The sequence below is a fragment of the Mustela lutreola genome, chromosome 2 (genome assembly GCF_030435805.1).
Source record: "Mustela lutreola isolate mMusLut2 chromosome 2, mMusLut2.pri, whole genome shotgun sequence".
Classification (NCBI taxonomy): domain Eukaryota; kingdom Metazoa; phylum Chordata; class Mammalia; order Carnivora; family Mustelidae; genus Mustela; species Mustela lutreola.
Window position 1 is genome coordinate 143,138,102 of NC_081291.1, and position 14,980 is coordinate 143,153,081.

The 14,980-nt window shown below is 43.2% G+C and overlaps 1 protein-coding gene across 5 annotated transcripts in view; it reads right to left on the reverse strand.

Moving 5' to 3' along the window:
- Nucleotides 1-14,980, reverse strand: part of KCNAB1 (potassium voltage-gated channel subfamily A regulatory beta subunit 1) — a 405,336-nt gene that overhangs the window by 11,376 nt on the left and 378,980 nt on the right. For all 5 annotated transcript variants that reach the window (XM_059163683.1, XM_059163686.1, XM_059163684.1 and 2 more), the window contains exons 9-12: nt 11,934-12,019; nt 10,925-11,045; nt 9,014-9,108; nt 605-725 (exon numbers count right to left, since the gene is read on the reverse strand). In XM_059163683.1, coding sequence (XP_059019666.1) covers nt 605-725; nt 9,014-9,108; nt 10,925-11,045; nt 11,934-12,019 — 423 coding nt within the window. The remainder of the gene's footprint in view (nt 1-604; nt 726-9,013; nt 9,109-10,924; nt 11,046-11,933; nt 12,020-14,980) is intronic.

Below are 14,980 nucleotides of genomic sequence, written 5' to 3' on the forward strand. Positions count from 1 at the left end.
GGGTTAAATAAAATCCATCATTAAAATTAAGTTCACCTATTCCCTTTTGAATTTTTTAGTATGGCCACCAGAATGTGAGCCACATTCTATTTCTATTGGACAGCACTGGCACATGACGGTTTTCAACCATACCAGTGACCGTGATGGTTCAACTCCACAGTGTTAGAAGGTCACTTTTCATGGCCGCTCAGGAAGTTGTAGAGTGAAGCTGCTCCTCTAGGATAGGCTTCCATGGGGTGGTAGCTTTGGGCCCCCCTTGGGCAACCCCCAGCCCTGCATCTGGCCTCTCACCAGCCGCACCTTAGCTTCCACAGGGAGGGGAAATGAAGCCAGGAGAAATGCATGTCATTCCACCATTGAGGGGCGCTCACCCCAGACACCACGAGGATGTGTGTGTTTTCACTTGTTCGCATTTAAACGGTTTTCTAAGGGATAGAGGAAGGAAGGAAGTGTTTTAGCATGTAGACAATTTCAGGGAGCTTTGAAAACTTTGTTTCAGATAATAGTAACCAGTCTGCCCTGATACTAGATCCTTTATCGTGGCAGGGACGTGAAAACTCTTCTCTGATCCAGCAGAGCCTCCCCTCCCGGGTAGTTTTCTTACCGACAGCTAGCTGAGGTAGTGTGCATCCCAGACGCTCAGCAATTGGGGAAAGGTCTTTGAGCTTGTTCTGCTGCTTTCGGCCTTCTTCACTTACAATTCTTTCCTTCAGCCACTGGTAGCACTAGGGAGAAGAGCATTTAAATTTCTTTTTTTTATTAAAGATTTTATTCATTTATTTGACAGATAGCGCAAGTAGGCAGAGAGGCAGTCAGAGAGAGAGGAGGAAGCAGACTCCCTGCGGAGCAGAGCCCGATGTGGGGCTCAATCCCAGGACCCTGGGATCATGACCTGAGCCGAAGGCAGAGGCTTTATCCTACTGAGCCACCCAGGTGCCTCGGGAGAAGAGCATTTAAAAGTTAGTGTCTGGTAAGGGTTTGAGGCAAAGATTGTTAAATCAAGTAGGAGCACCCTCATGGTGAATTCCTGAATCTTCTTCCCTAAACTTTATGTTTCGTGGTGACCCGAAGCCTGTGCTTTTAGGCAAAGAAATGTTCCCCATGGTCTCACTCCTTGATTATTGGCTCAAGACAGATTGATTTTGACTAATAGTCACCATTCAAATCCATCAACACACAGGAAAGTTATTAAAATCCTGACATACAATCCATTACATATTGCCTGCTTAGTGGAGGAAAGGATGTTTCTTATTGCATAGCCCAATTTGAGAATGTAGCAAAAAAAACCAAAACCAAAAACAAAAAAACCCTGACATTTCACCAAGGTCTACTATGTTTCCTTTTTGTCAAGAAAGTGGGGTGCCAACTTTGGTCAAAGAAAGCCATTATCTTAACATTCTTTTAAAATTATCTTTCTCCCTCTTGCCTTCTATTTACTGCCAGTCTCTCTCTCTCTCTCTCTCTCTCTCTCTTTTTTTTTTAAGATTTTATTTCCTTGAGAGAGAGAGGGAGCACAAGTGGGGTGAGGAGCAGGCGGAGAAGCAGACTCCCCACTGAGCAGGGAACAGTGGGGCTCCATCTGAGATCATGACCTGAGCTAAAGGCAGCCACTTAACCCACTGAGCTACCTAGGTGCCCCCCCACCCGCCCCCAGTTTCCTTTTCTTACAGTGGTGTTTTTTTCTTTCTTCTTCTTCTTCTTTTTTTTTTTTTTAAGATTTTATTTTTATTTTTTTATTTATTTTTATTTATTTTATTTATTTGACAGAGAGAGGGAAGAAAGAGAACATATGAGCGGGGGCGGGGGGCAGGCAGCAGGCAGAGGGAGAGGCAGAAGCAGGTTCCGTGCTGAGCAGAGCCTGACACTGACACGGGCCTCGATTCCAGGATCCTGGGATCATGACCTGAGCCAAAGACAGGTGTTTAACCAACTGAGCCACTCAGGCAGCCCCACAGCAGGGCCTTCCTGTGAGCTTTCAGCTCCTTCCTAGAAGCAGACAGAGGATAGCTAACAGGTACCCAAGCATGTTTTTAAAAAATTTAAAGTGGCGGGCGCCTGGGTGGCTCAGTGGGTTAAGCCGCTGCCTTCGGCTCAGGTCATGATCTCAGGGTCCTGGGATCGAGTCCCGCATCAGGCTCTCTGCTCAGCGGGGAGCCTGCTTCCCTCTCTCTCTCTCTGCCTGCCTCTCTGTCTACTGTGATCTCTCTCTGTCAAATGAATAAATAAAATCTTAAAAAAAAAAAAAAATTTAAAGTGGATAAAGACTGTCCCTAATGTGTATTATCTTTTGTATAGCAATTGAAACTTTAAAAGGTAAGGAAGTTCAGAACAGGAACCTCTTCTGTAAAACCTCTGAGAAGAGACTGACTCTGATCTGTAGCCTATAAAGTGAGCTAATTTCCTTAAGGAGACATATCTTTTAGAACATCTCAGTGCCATGCTTTTCCAGAAGATTTTGCTCTTAGTAGGAAATGAGGGACAGTAGAACTAACACTAACTAACACTGAGCTGCAACATCCAAAGGTAACGAATAGTTATAAGAATGGGTTTTATTGAAACTAATAGAAACCATCCCCTTCCGTGGCAATGTGGACTTTATCCGTTGTGTTGCGAAATAATTGTCACCACAGACCTTTACCTTCCCAAAGACAGCAATCCTCACAGACACTCCACCCACATGATTTCAATAGGCTGCTTGCTTTTGTTTTTTAAGTCCTTTTTTCTTCATTCTAAGGCTGTATTTCCAAAGAAAAGGGTAACCACATTATGTTGTATTATGATTTTTGGAATGATTTTGCAGATGTGAAAAAGAAAAAGGGCAAGCTGCCCCAGTTCTGTTTGCTTCCTAGATCTCAAAGGCTTATGGTCTGGCTCCTCCCTTGAGAATTTGCTTAGGGACATGGCCAAGAGTTTTCCCAGCCTCAGCTCTGGGAAACCTCAGCTTCCAGGAGGAAGGGTAGCCTGGAACCCCTCTCCAGAGAAGACAGCTGGTGCCAGCGATGATGAGTTGGGCCTCGTGAAAATGACCACTGCCATCAGGGCCCAGGAGCCTTCCCTGACCACATCTGTGTACTGGGTAGACAGTGTGCTGGGTCAGAGCGCCCCTGAACTTACTTCCCCTGTCCTCACTGGGAAAACATTACTGACCCTCACTTTAATTTCATAACACCTTTCAGAGGACCAGTAGCTTGGTGTTCTTCAAAGGAAAAAAGAAAATGGTTGCAAACCAATAGATGAATGACTGCTTTTTGTCCTAACTAGCTGCATTCCTGGTTTCAATATATACCACACATACAAGGAATGGTTGGTTTATCTATCACTTCTAGAACTCCGTTTTCGAAACCTTATCACATGGAGTGCATTTGTACTCTTAGGATCAAGTTACAAGTTTGTTGTGTATGTGAGCTTTTACACACACGTGCAGACGTAACATATTGAGAGACAGACTTCTAAAAGTAACGAATGTCAGGCATTCATTTACTGAGTCACTCCCCCAACCCTCTGCACTATAAATCTCACTGCTTTAATCACTGGGAAACATAAGCAGGCTAGGATTTAGAAAAAGTAGAGGCACAGTATTTATACCGCTTTTCCTCATACCAAAGGAAACAAAAGTGTTTTGGGAAATAAATAGCTTTAACTCCTTTGCAAGTGGCAAACTGTTAGCATAGAGAGAAGAAGAGGCTTAATTAAAATATAAATAGGGAAGCGAACCAGTGTTTCTTTGTAAGAGGACTGGTGGTGGGTGTGGCTGTGTGGACTGGGCAGTCATCCATGGATCAAAAGCTGATTTTTTTTTCTTCCAGCCCTATTCTATGGCTTATACCATTGCTGCAGTGGTTTGGTCACGAGTTGATCTTTCTAACTAAGTGGAGGAGGGCAGGGATAGGCTTCTCGTTCATCTCAACGTCTCCAGTCCTGCCACAGTGCTTGCCCCAGAGTGGGCCCTGCCAGTATGACTCATCAGGACGGGGCTGGGGGGTGGGAGGGGTAGGGGGTGGGGAGTGGGGGGGTGGGGGGGTGGGGGGGTGGCATCTGAGCAACCAGGGCTTCCCAGAGTACAAAATAGAGCTCTGCAACGTTTCAGATGAGCACAGACACCCCTTCCTTATTCCACGACAACCTTGCGGACAGTCCTGTGTGACTCCGCAGTGCTCCTAAATCCCACAGGGTTTCCTAATTCATTTATTCCCCTTGCCTAACAAGTGCCCGAGTTCTTCCTGGAAGGTGGGGACTGTCGCCTTCTTCCCTGTACCCTCAGCACTCAACACAGAGCCCAGTACTGGCCAGATACTCAGTAAATATTTGCCAAACGAAAGATGTGAGCTTTTCTGCACACATTAGGGGGCTATTGCTTTTATATGTATATCACAAAATTCTCTGAATTTTCCTAAAGCCTATTTTCTTTGCCATCTCTCCATGCTGTGACCATTTTACAGCTAACGCTGGGGGTAGGAGTGGTCTGTGGGTCTGGCCCTGAAGCCTCCACAGTTGGCTGTTCCTTAATAATGGATTGAAACTCAGGCAGCAACTTTATAAAGCCGTGGACAGAATAAGTCACATTTCATCTCTGGACTTTGTCTTCGAATAATTTAGCATCCAAGATCGCTGACTATTATAATTTAAACTTCAAAATCTTTGGCTCAGAAGAGCAGCACAGTCTTTGATGCTGGTGGAAATCTTTAGGTAAACTACTGAAGCTAAAAAATTTCCTTCGGAAATTACGCCGGGCTGTGCAATGCATTTAGTTTCCTAATATGAACACCTGGAGTACTCGAAATGCCCCTCTTCTCTCACCTTGACTTAAGTTTGCATCTTCCTATTTTCATTTGACCAGGAGGCGGGGGTGTTACATATTTTTATGATTTTTCTGTAAGACATTTTGTCAGCAACAGGAAAGAGCTGGCCATAAATTTTATTGCACTTTTCATTTCTATTTAAAACATCTATTTAAAAGCTATACACCTGGTCCGTTGATCAGACTTTGATAATACGTTATGGCTCACTGCACTCATTCAACAAACATTTATGGAGAACCTGTCATGTGCCAGACTCTGAGTTTCAGCATCTCTCATAGAGGTACTCACAAATCACTGTCTGGTAGCTTAAAGAGTGTTTTGTAGTTGGGGTGCCTCCCTCATTGACTGCCTCAGAAGCCATGTTTGTACCACTTATTTAAGGAAAATGCCCCTAACGATGGTGCATGACAGGAGCTGGTCACAGCCCTTTACCTTTTGGGCCACTGTCATTGGTCTGACAGGTTGGCTTATGACCCAAGGCTTGGCCAGTCTTCTCTGGATCAAAGACCTAAGGAAAGATGGCTGTCTCTGCTCTCACATTACATGTCTGTAAGGATGTAAACCTGCAAACACCAGTTTTCCCACTCCTGGCCTCATGGAGAGGACTCGTTTGCAGTAGAAGACCATGCCCACATGCAGAGAGAAATAGAGGCGATGGAGAGTCCCGAGAATGTTCAAGTCTATGGTTGAGTCAACCCTGAGACCATCCCCATTCCAGCCTTCCCAGTGAGCATATGCTCCCCTTCTTTGATGAAATTAGTTGAATTAAATTTGATTGACTGAAATGAGAGAATTCTGCAAATTCTCTGTAAGAAGAGTTAACAGAATAATAGAGGAAGATGCAAATAATTCAGCTCTGTAAAGTGAGGACAGGCTTCAAAGAGGTGAAGACGACCAAGCTCTATCTTTAGAGATGAGGAGGGGCTCCAGTGCAAGATGAAAAGAAGGGCATTTGTGGGAGGCAAAGGAGAGTACAGTGCTTTTGGATGAATAGTACAATGATATCACATGGGGAGAGACCACAGCGGAAAAGTGGGCACCACTTAGATCCCAAGGTTATTTCCTTGAATACTTTTCTATGGGGTTTGGGTTTTGTCCTATAAGCAATGACTGGGAAGTGTATAACAGATTTTAAGCAGGGTTATGATATGGTCAGATTAGTCTGTCAGAAAGATAATTGGTTACAGTGATAACAAAAGGAAAGATAATTGGACATAATAGTTGACAAAAGGAAAAAAAAAACATTAGAGAGTGCAGATGGGGGGTTACTGCAGCAAAATAAGGAAGAAATGTGCAGATAATGGGCTTTGAGAGTCAGGAGGTGGTCTGGAGGAATGGGGGCCCCACTAGACAAGAGTGAAGGAAGAGAGGTCTCAGTCTGACATAACCCTTGGCTTCTGACTGGGATGGCCAGATGGAGGGTGGAGGCACGATTAACCAAGAAGGAAGGGTAGGTTCTGGGGGGTGATGATAGATTCCACTAGGTATGACTAATGCCCACAGGAGATGTCTAACAGACATGTGAAGAAGTAGTAGTGTACAGCTAGGCAGTGAACACAGAGGTGGTGACCAAAGATACAGAAGTCACTGTTAGAGTGGTAGACCAGATGCAGCCCAGAAGACCCCCAGGTTGTGATACTTTCTAAAAAACCCCTAGATAGGTTCGCACTGCGTTAATGTATCTTTCAGATACAAGTTCAGTACTTAATAACAGCATGAAATATCGTGTCTGTCTTATTGGTATAACTTGAAATAGCTGATGTAAAACACCAGCCATTTATTCTCTTTGGGGTGGGGGGAGGTAAAAGCTGCCAGCTTATTTATCTTACTTGCCTAGCTTTCTATCTTTTATTTATTTATTTATTTATTTATATTATTTGCTTCAGCTATTCTATAGAAATGGTTTTCCTTTTTTTAAAAAGCAATTTTATTTTTTTATTTTAAGTTGGCTCCATGCCCAATGTGGGGCTCGAACTCATGACTTTGTGAACAAGAGCTGCATGCTACACTAGCTGAGCCAGCCAGGCGCCCCGCAAGTGGCATTTTAGGTGCACATATATTAGTATGGAAAACATTCCGCCTAATGATGTAGGAAGGCTTGAGAGTCTGTGGAGCTCTAAAGAAGCCGCTTTGTGATCAGAAAGAGGCTTTTCTCCTGAGAGCCCTTCATGTTTATTGTTAAGGATGTTTCAGTAGATGTTGACTTCATGGAAGTCAAGAATAGAATTATTTTTCTGAGTTGCTTTTGGACTTAGCCACCTTCAGTATTTTGTACCTCCTTACTTTTTTTTTTTTTTTTTTACTTTCTCCTTTGTTAATTCATTTGTAAAAGGTATGAAAGGTTTTTTGTTTTGTTTGTTTGTTTGCCATATGTAAGCTGCTTCCAAACAATGACAGAGGTCAACCAGTCTTACACTCCAAGTACAGTTCAGCTGCTTCTTCCTCCATTAGAAACCTGGGTTGGTAGGGAGACAGAAATGTCTTCAGGGGAGATAAACAGAGCCAGGAAACCTGGGTTCTAGAATAAACTGTTAGGAGTTTATGCTCTTGGATTATTATTTGACCTCTTCGTGCTCAGTTTCTATATCTGGAAAGGTTTACCCTCTTATAAGGATAGTCTAAGAACCAGTACTCAGCATATGCAGAAGTACTTTGAGTTCTTAAAAACATCTCTGAAAGGGTGGCTGGGCGGCTTAGTCAGTTCAATGTCTGCTTTCAGCTCAGGTCATTATCCAGGGTCCTAAGATTGAGCCCTGTGCTGGGCTCCCTGCTCAGCAGGGAGTCTGCTTCTCCCACTCCCTCTGTGTGCTCTCTGTCTCTCGCCCATTCTCAAATAAATAAAATCTTTTAAAAAAGTCTCTGAAAAAATGTAAGGCAACATGCTTAGCCACATCTGATTAAGAGTCATCTGTATCTATTTAATTTGTACAGATTAAAGGAGATGAATAAAAATGCTAGGCCCAATGCTTGGCAAATAGGAGGTGCCCAGTAAAACTGCAATTTTCAATGCTTCCTTTTCTTCTTCACTTTCTTTTTTGCCTTTTTCTTTTCATGTATTCTTCCATAAGATGCTTATAGTTTTTCCTCGCTAACTTATTTAAACTTGGTTCAGAATAATGTGCAATTTTCAGAAGCAAGAGCACAATTAATATTCTAGGATAATTATATTTTGTGATAATGCCACGCTAGAAATAGGCATGTCACCATGCTTTAGGAGATATTATTTTAGAGAACAAACTAGCTAATAGGTCAACTGTAACAAGCAGAAGGAGTGGGAGACCTAGAGCTTTGAAATGGTTCTGATTAGCGAAGGTCACAGTCGTCCCAGCAAGTTGATTACAGGGTTGGTGGTTCAGGCCTAACTTGGGCTGTCCTCCTGCTAACTTTGGAAACAAGAGGCTGTGTCAGATTTCTGCTCCTTAGGGCCTCTGCCATGTCTGAATTTTTTTTAAATGCCAATATTCTCTTTCTCCCTTGACATTACCATTTGTGATTCTAATGTTATTACACGTCTCAAGTTTTTAAAAACAGACACGTTGTTAATGAGGGATGTTTGGAGTACTCTCCAACAAAATCAGCTAGATGTTCTGAACGGAAATAATTTTATGTCAGTGATGTCAATTATCTTTCTGTTTCAGAGAAGAATTTAAATTGTAAGACTGTGTGGCCTTTTGATCTCTGCAAATACACCAGCCTTGAGCCCCAGAGACAGAGGTTTGCCTGGCTTTGTATCTGCTTCCCAAACCCTCCCTCTTTGCTACCTCCCCCCAAAACAACATCAATCCGCAGCCACACAATGGGCTTGCCCCAATTGTTTTGTCAAGAAAAATAAAAATAGATCCTCTTACAAAGAAAAGGGATTTTACATTTCATCAATTTCCAAGGAGGAATGAAATGCTTTCGTGAACATAAGAAGAAATAACAGCGTAGGGATTTAAGCCCTATAAACCCAACCAGGGCAGTGGGCATTTCCCCCAGTCTGCAGAGGAGGAGAATTTTCTGTGCTTACAGATTATGAATGCCTGACTGATACTTGGCCCTGGAGCAGAGGCCTTCTTGGGGCTTGGGGAAGCCCGCCTGATGACACTGGCCTGCCTAAGGCCATGCTCTGCCTGAGCCAGGAAGCCACAGGCTGCTGCAGAGCTGTTCTGTTCAAACTTTTTCCATCCCCTTCTCCCATCCCCAGACTCTTTTCTAGAAGTGGGGGAAAATACCTTCAGTGAAGCCCTAGAACTTTCAGGCACTCCGTTTCCATATTTTCCTGAGATGATTCCACAGGCAAGTGGAGACCATGTCATTGCTCCAACTCCTATAGAAGAAAAAAAACGGAATTAAGTTGCTTGTGCAAACGGAGATTAAAAGGGTGAGAGTGTTTAAAACAGGACTCGGTTAGTCACGGGAAAACAGCAAGTCAGATAAGTAAGTTAATGCCAGCATACATCTTTCCATTAATATTTATCTATTTATAAAATAATTTGTTTCTTTGAGAGAGAGAGAGATCACGAGTGGTGGGATGGGGCAGAGGGAGAGGGAGAGGGAGAAGCCGACCGCCTGCTGAGCAAGGAGCCCAATGCGGGACTCCATCCCTAGACCCTGGGATCATGACCTGAGCTGAAGACAGACGCTAAACCACCTGAGCCACCCTGGCACCCCTAAAATTTAGTTATTTATAGGTTGTGGTTCATCTGTAAGCCAATTGAACATGTACTCTCAGTTATAGGGAGTGGGCCTGTTTTCAAGCCACGCAAGCCTAAAAACGTGGCTCACTCATTCTTTGCTGATGTCTAAGATGGATGCTTCTTTTTATACTCCGAGACCAGCACTGACTTGCACAGGAGAATGTCTCAGTGCTTCACTTGTCCCCTGAGCCTGGTCCGGTCCATGGCAGCACAGTGCCTACTCCAGACAAAACATAAAGCAAATGCTACCAATGCCAGTGATCCTTATTGCTGTTGATGGTCTTATTCTTTTTTTTTTTTTTTTTAAACCCAGCATTTTCCTGCTCTATTTTTTAGGAATCTCTACTTTTTAGAAAGAAAGTTATCTCTGGACCCTGTATTGATTACATCCAGGCTGAAAATGTGGCTTATTCCTGTTTTTCGGATGTCCAAAATTCTTTTTTTTTTTTTTAAGATTTTATTTATTTATTTGACAGAGAGAGATAGATCACAAGTAGACAGAGAGGCAGGGAGAGAGAGAGGGGGAAGCAGGCTCCCCACTAAGCAGAGAGCCCGATGTGGGATATGGGGCTGGATCCCAGGACCCTGAGATCATGACCTGAGTCGAAGGCAGAGGCTTTACCCATTGAGCCACCCAGGCACCCCTGGATGTCCAAAATGCTTATGTATATATTCTATACATAAGAATATATATATATTCATATATATACTAACTGAGCCACCAGGCGCCCCATAAGTGGCATTTCTAGGTGCATATATATTATAATGGAAAACACTCCAGTTAATGATGTAGGAAGGCTTGAGAGTCTGTGGAGCTCTAAAGAAGCCACTTTGTTATCAGAAAGAGGCTTTCACCTGAGAGCCCTTCATGTTTATTGTTAAGGATGTTTCAATAAATGTTGACTTTATGGAAGTCAACAATAGAAATATTTTTCTGAGTTGCTTTTGGATATATATATATCCAAAAATATATTACATTTTCCTACACAGACAGGTGGTGCTAGGCTTGTCAGGCAGTCTTGAACTCCCCAGGTCTAACTTAGTTCCAGGCACAGGGGATAAGATAGAGATGTATAGACCCACAGTTGTTTTTGGAAAGGCAGTTATAATCTACTCAAAGATGCATGCTTTGATTAGAGAAGCACCCTATGAAAAACAAGAGTTTATTCATTGTTTCTGTCCTTCTTTCTATATGCATTTTTTGAACACCTCCTGAGTACAGCTTATACACCAGTCACAATTTACTGCCACTTGGATTTCATCAGTAATACCCTATAGACCGCCCTGTGGGCACATCCGATTCTTCTCCAGGCTCTGAAATGGATAATTGACACAATCTCTATGTTAATTAGGACCATTAAGGAAAGCATTTCGGTAACACTTTTTTCTGGATGACTGATACTCCTATTGTTAAAAATAATCAGCAAATTTGATGGTGAAGATTACCTATTTTATGGTAGAGCTCTGGTAGCTGCACCTCCACTTTCTCTCTCTGAAAAAGATGGTACTCAGCTTGTTCACAGACCGGTGGGATCATATTGAACTGCCTTGCTACGGAATAGGCTTCCTAGAGAGAAATAAGATTGCAACTGAATTTATACTCATGAGAAATAAGGCTACTCTGTGATTCATAATGCATGAGAAAACTTCATTTTATTTTATTTTTTAATTAACATATAATGTATTATTAGCCCCAGGGGTATAGGTCTATGAATCATCAGGCTTACACATTTCCTAGCACTCACCATAGCACATACCTCCCCAATGGCCATCACCCAACCACCCTATCCCTCTCTGCCCCACCCCCAGCAACCTTCAGTTTGGAGAAAACTTCATTTTAATGCAATCAATACAAACCAAGAAACGTGTAGGATGCCAAGTAATAAGCAAAGTTGTGACTATCAGGCTCACTACAAACAATATCAAATGTAGGAAATCCTTATTATTTTGGGGGAGGGTCTGGGCTGGGTAAAGTCCAGGACAAATTAGTCTGTATGTGAAGCATCATAGTACGTGACAATACCAATTTTGGTTTCTAAAGAAATATAACGCAGACTAATATATAGAAATGATGTGTCATTAGCAGGTTATAAACAGTACAGTTATTTAATACAGTTTTTAAAAAAGGGAGCCAGACTGTTTTGTTCATGTATCTCATTAGCTGGGAAATTCATGAATTCTTCATACAATGAATTGTATTCATTGTATCTTGCCACCGAAGAGCATGCTAGAATATGATTCCTGCTAGAGACCTGCAACTTCCCTGCTCTATTCTGAGCTGATGAGATCCACCCCCACCCCATATCCATCCCTGAAATGACAGAATCAATCATAGCATTCCAGTGTCATGGTGTTTGTTAGGAAAGTTTGCAAAAGGCCTTGTAATTTACACATATTATCTGAAAAAACAGCAATAAAGTATGTATTGGCCGTTTAAAAATAGAAATGAAATTACCATGATCTCCATAGCACTCCACCGAGAGGTCCCCCAATACATCGCCATTCCTTGGTTTATCACATGTGTCATGGCTCGAACAATTTCTACAGAAGGCCAAATAGCATTTCATTAGTTTCTCTACTTTTCGGAGTTATGTGATCTTTGGTGTGTTTTTCACCCCCCACCCATGGCTTAGAAGTTTAATGCAATTATTTGTTTTATTAACAAAATTACTTGGACATTGGTGACAACATAATAGTCTAACAAGAAATGTTGATGATTTGGAGGCTACTGGTTCTTTGGAGTAAACCGATTTTCCATTTTCAGCTTGCAGTACTACTACTAAATTATATTAAAGACATGATGACCACTTTTAAATTCTTCCTTGACTTCTATTACTTCATGGTTGCTGCCCTATAAAAGAACATATGATTAACCTTTCTCAAAGACTGGGTACCCTACCGAAGTGAGAAGTAAGAGGAAGCATTTAGTTTGACTTTGCAGAATGTAAGGTCACTGAGGATAGAAGGCCTGTCTTTGTGTGTTGGATTTGCAGAGCTGGGCCTCACACAGGGTGTCTGTGTAATAGAGATGACTCAACAACAATATGTTTAGCAGAAAGATAAACATATTAAATGCTGCACAAACAGCTGAGCCACAGTGGCTCCCAGCCCACAGTGGCACACCCTGTCCTTGACCTTGTCAAACTTAACTTTATTCTGAGACATCCATGTGATGCATTTCACCGGGGCCGGCTTTCTGGCCCCATAGAGTTTGCTCATCGGCTTCTTTCAGGTTGACATCACATTGCCTAAACAGGAGAATGAATCCTTTCCACGGAGAGCTGGAGTTGAGCTAATCCTCTTGGCACCAGCTAGATGTGATACAAAACCAGAGAGCATGGAAAGCCTCAAGTTCAGTGGTGTAAAAAGCCAAAGACATGGCTGGATTTGACCCACAAAGTGCGTCAAACACCCAGAATGCCAGGTCATTTAATATTTTCCAGGGGTCGCAGGCCTCAGACTTCTCTGTGTCCTACTAATAATACCTGTACAGTACAAGTTCTTCAGAAAAATCAAATCCTTGTCTCAGAGTTGAGTTGAGGTGGGTGTATTCTTATTTTATTTCTCACGAGCAAGCACTGTGTAAGCTGGTAAGGGACAGGATATAGAGTGAGACAGCCAGGGTTGGGGACTTGGTTTCCTTGCTTGTTTGGCTCTTAAATTGCCCTTGGTTTCTTTGTTTGGAAGATGGAATGATTTTACTCACCACTGTCTACTCAACAGAGGTAGAATTCGACTTACAAGAAAAATATTTTTCTTTCTGAGAAAGACTCCCAAATACCAGCAACTCAGACTATAAGTTCCTCTTCCCTTTATAAAGCAAATGAGATACAAGAAAGGTCTATGAAATGTTTTCCTTTTATCATACTACTGGAAATGAATGCCTATGGTGAACACTTCTGGAAGCAGAGAGCCATTATTTAAACCTCTTCCCAGAAGCCTTCGCTCTATTTGGACCCCTCCGTGGTTGCCCCGGCCCCCTTCCCTTCACACCCCACTTCCTTCAGAGCTAAGGGGCCCATTTCTTTTCTTCTTTTTTAAAATTTATTTATTTATTTATTTGACAGAGATTACAAGTAGGCAGAGAGGCAGGCTGAGACAGAGAGGGGAAGCAGACTCCCTGCCGAGCAGAGAGCCCGATGCGGGGCTCGTCCTGGGATCATGACCTGAGCCGAAGGCAGAGGCTTTAACCCACTGAGCCACCCAGGTGCCCCTGAGGGGCTCATTTCATCAGCAGTATTCATTAAGGGTCCACAGCGCTGGGGCGGGGGATATTGTGGTGAATCACACATGTTGGCAAACACTGTTGAGGCTGACAGAGGATAAATTGAACCCAAGGTGCCCCGTCTCTATTCTGTAATCAGTGAGCTGAGCGCAGGACAGTTCAGGGGCTGGCTCTGACGAGAGCAGTAAGAGGAAATGGCGCTTGCGGCTCTTTCTGTACCTTCGTTCTCTTATTCAACACGCACATATTAAAAGCCTAATATTTGCCAGGGACTCTGCCAGTTGCTGGGTTCATCTGTGAGCAAAACAAATACAAGAGCTCTTGGACTCAGGGAGTCAAAAGTTGAGAGGGAGAGAGGGTGATGTGCACAAGGAAGTAAATACAAGATGTAAAGTGTTGTGAAGAAAACAAACTAGAGATAAGGAATGAGGTCATGAGGGTTTCCCTGAGGAGTAATGTTAAGGCATCAAGAATAAAAAAGGAGCCCATCCGTGTGAAGAACAAGGAAAGAGCGTTCCTTCTAGGCAGATGGAACAACATGTGCAGGACAGAGCTTAGAGAGCTCCCGCAATCAGAAGGCAGCCATTGTGGTGGGGGCTGAGTAAGGGAGGAGGGCAGGGGTAGAAGAGACAGTTGGCAGAGGGCAAACCATGTTGTTTGCATGTTATTCAGAGTTTAGTGGGAAGGCTACAGGAGGATGTAGTTTACATTTTAGAACACGATTTCTGACTCTGCCGTAGGGAATCTGTGGTGAGGGGAGGACTGAAGGGATCAGGAAGATCTTGAGGAGGGAATTGCAGTATTCCAGGCAGGAGATGAGGGTGGCTGGTCATAGTAAAGACAGACAGACAGACAGGGATGGATTCAAAATATATTTTGGTAGAATCCGCTGGCCCTTGAGACTGGACTGAATGTAGCAAGTGAGGGAAAGGAAGGAATCAAGACGATCTCCCAGATATCTGGTCCTTCACAGGGATAAGGAAGACTGAGGGAGCAATAGGTTTCGGGAGAAAAATCATGGGTTTCCTCTTTGAATGTGCGATGAATGGGGATGCCTGTGAGATACTAAGAGGGAGGTGTCTAGTAGAAATCAGTGGACAAATGACAGGGACAGCAACCCGGGCTGGAGGTCACCTATATATCACTGATCAGTCTATTAGTTGTCTTTAAATTCATAGCCGTGGATAAGACCACATAAGGGGAGTCTGCCGTGGACACAGAGAAGGTTCTACAGGCCAACCCAGGAGGGCTGGGTTCCGGTTCATCGCGGCCAGAGG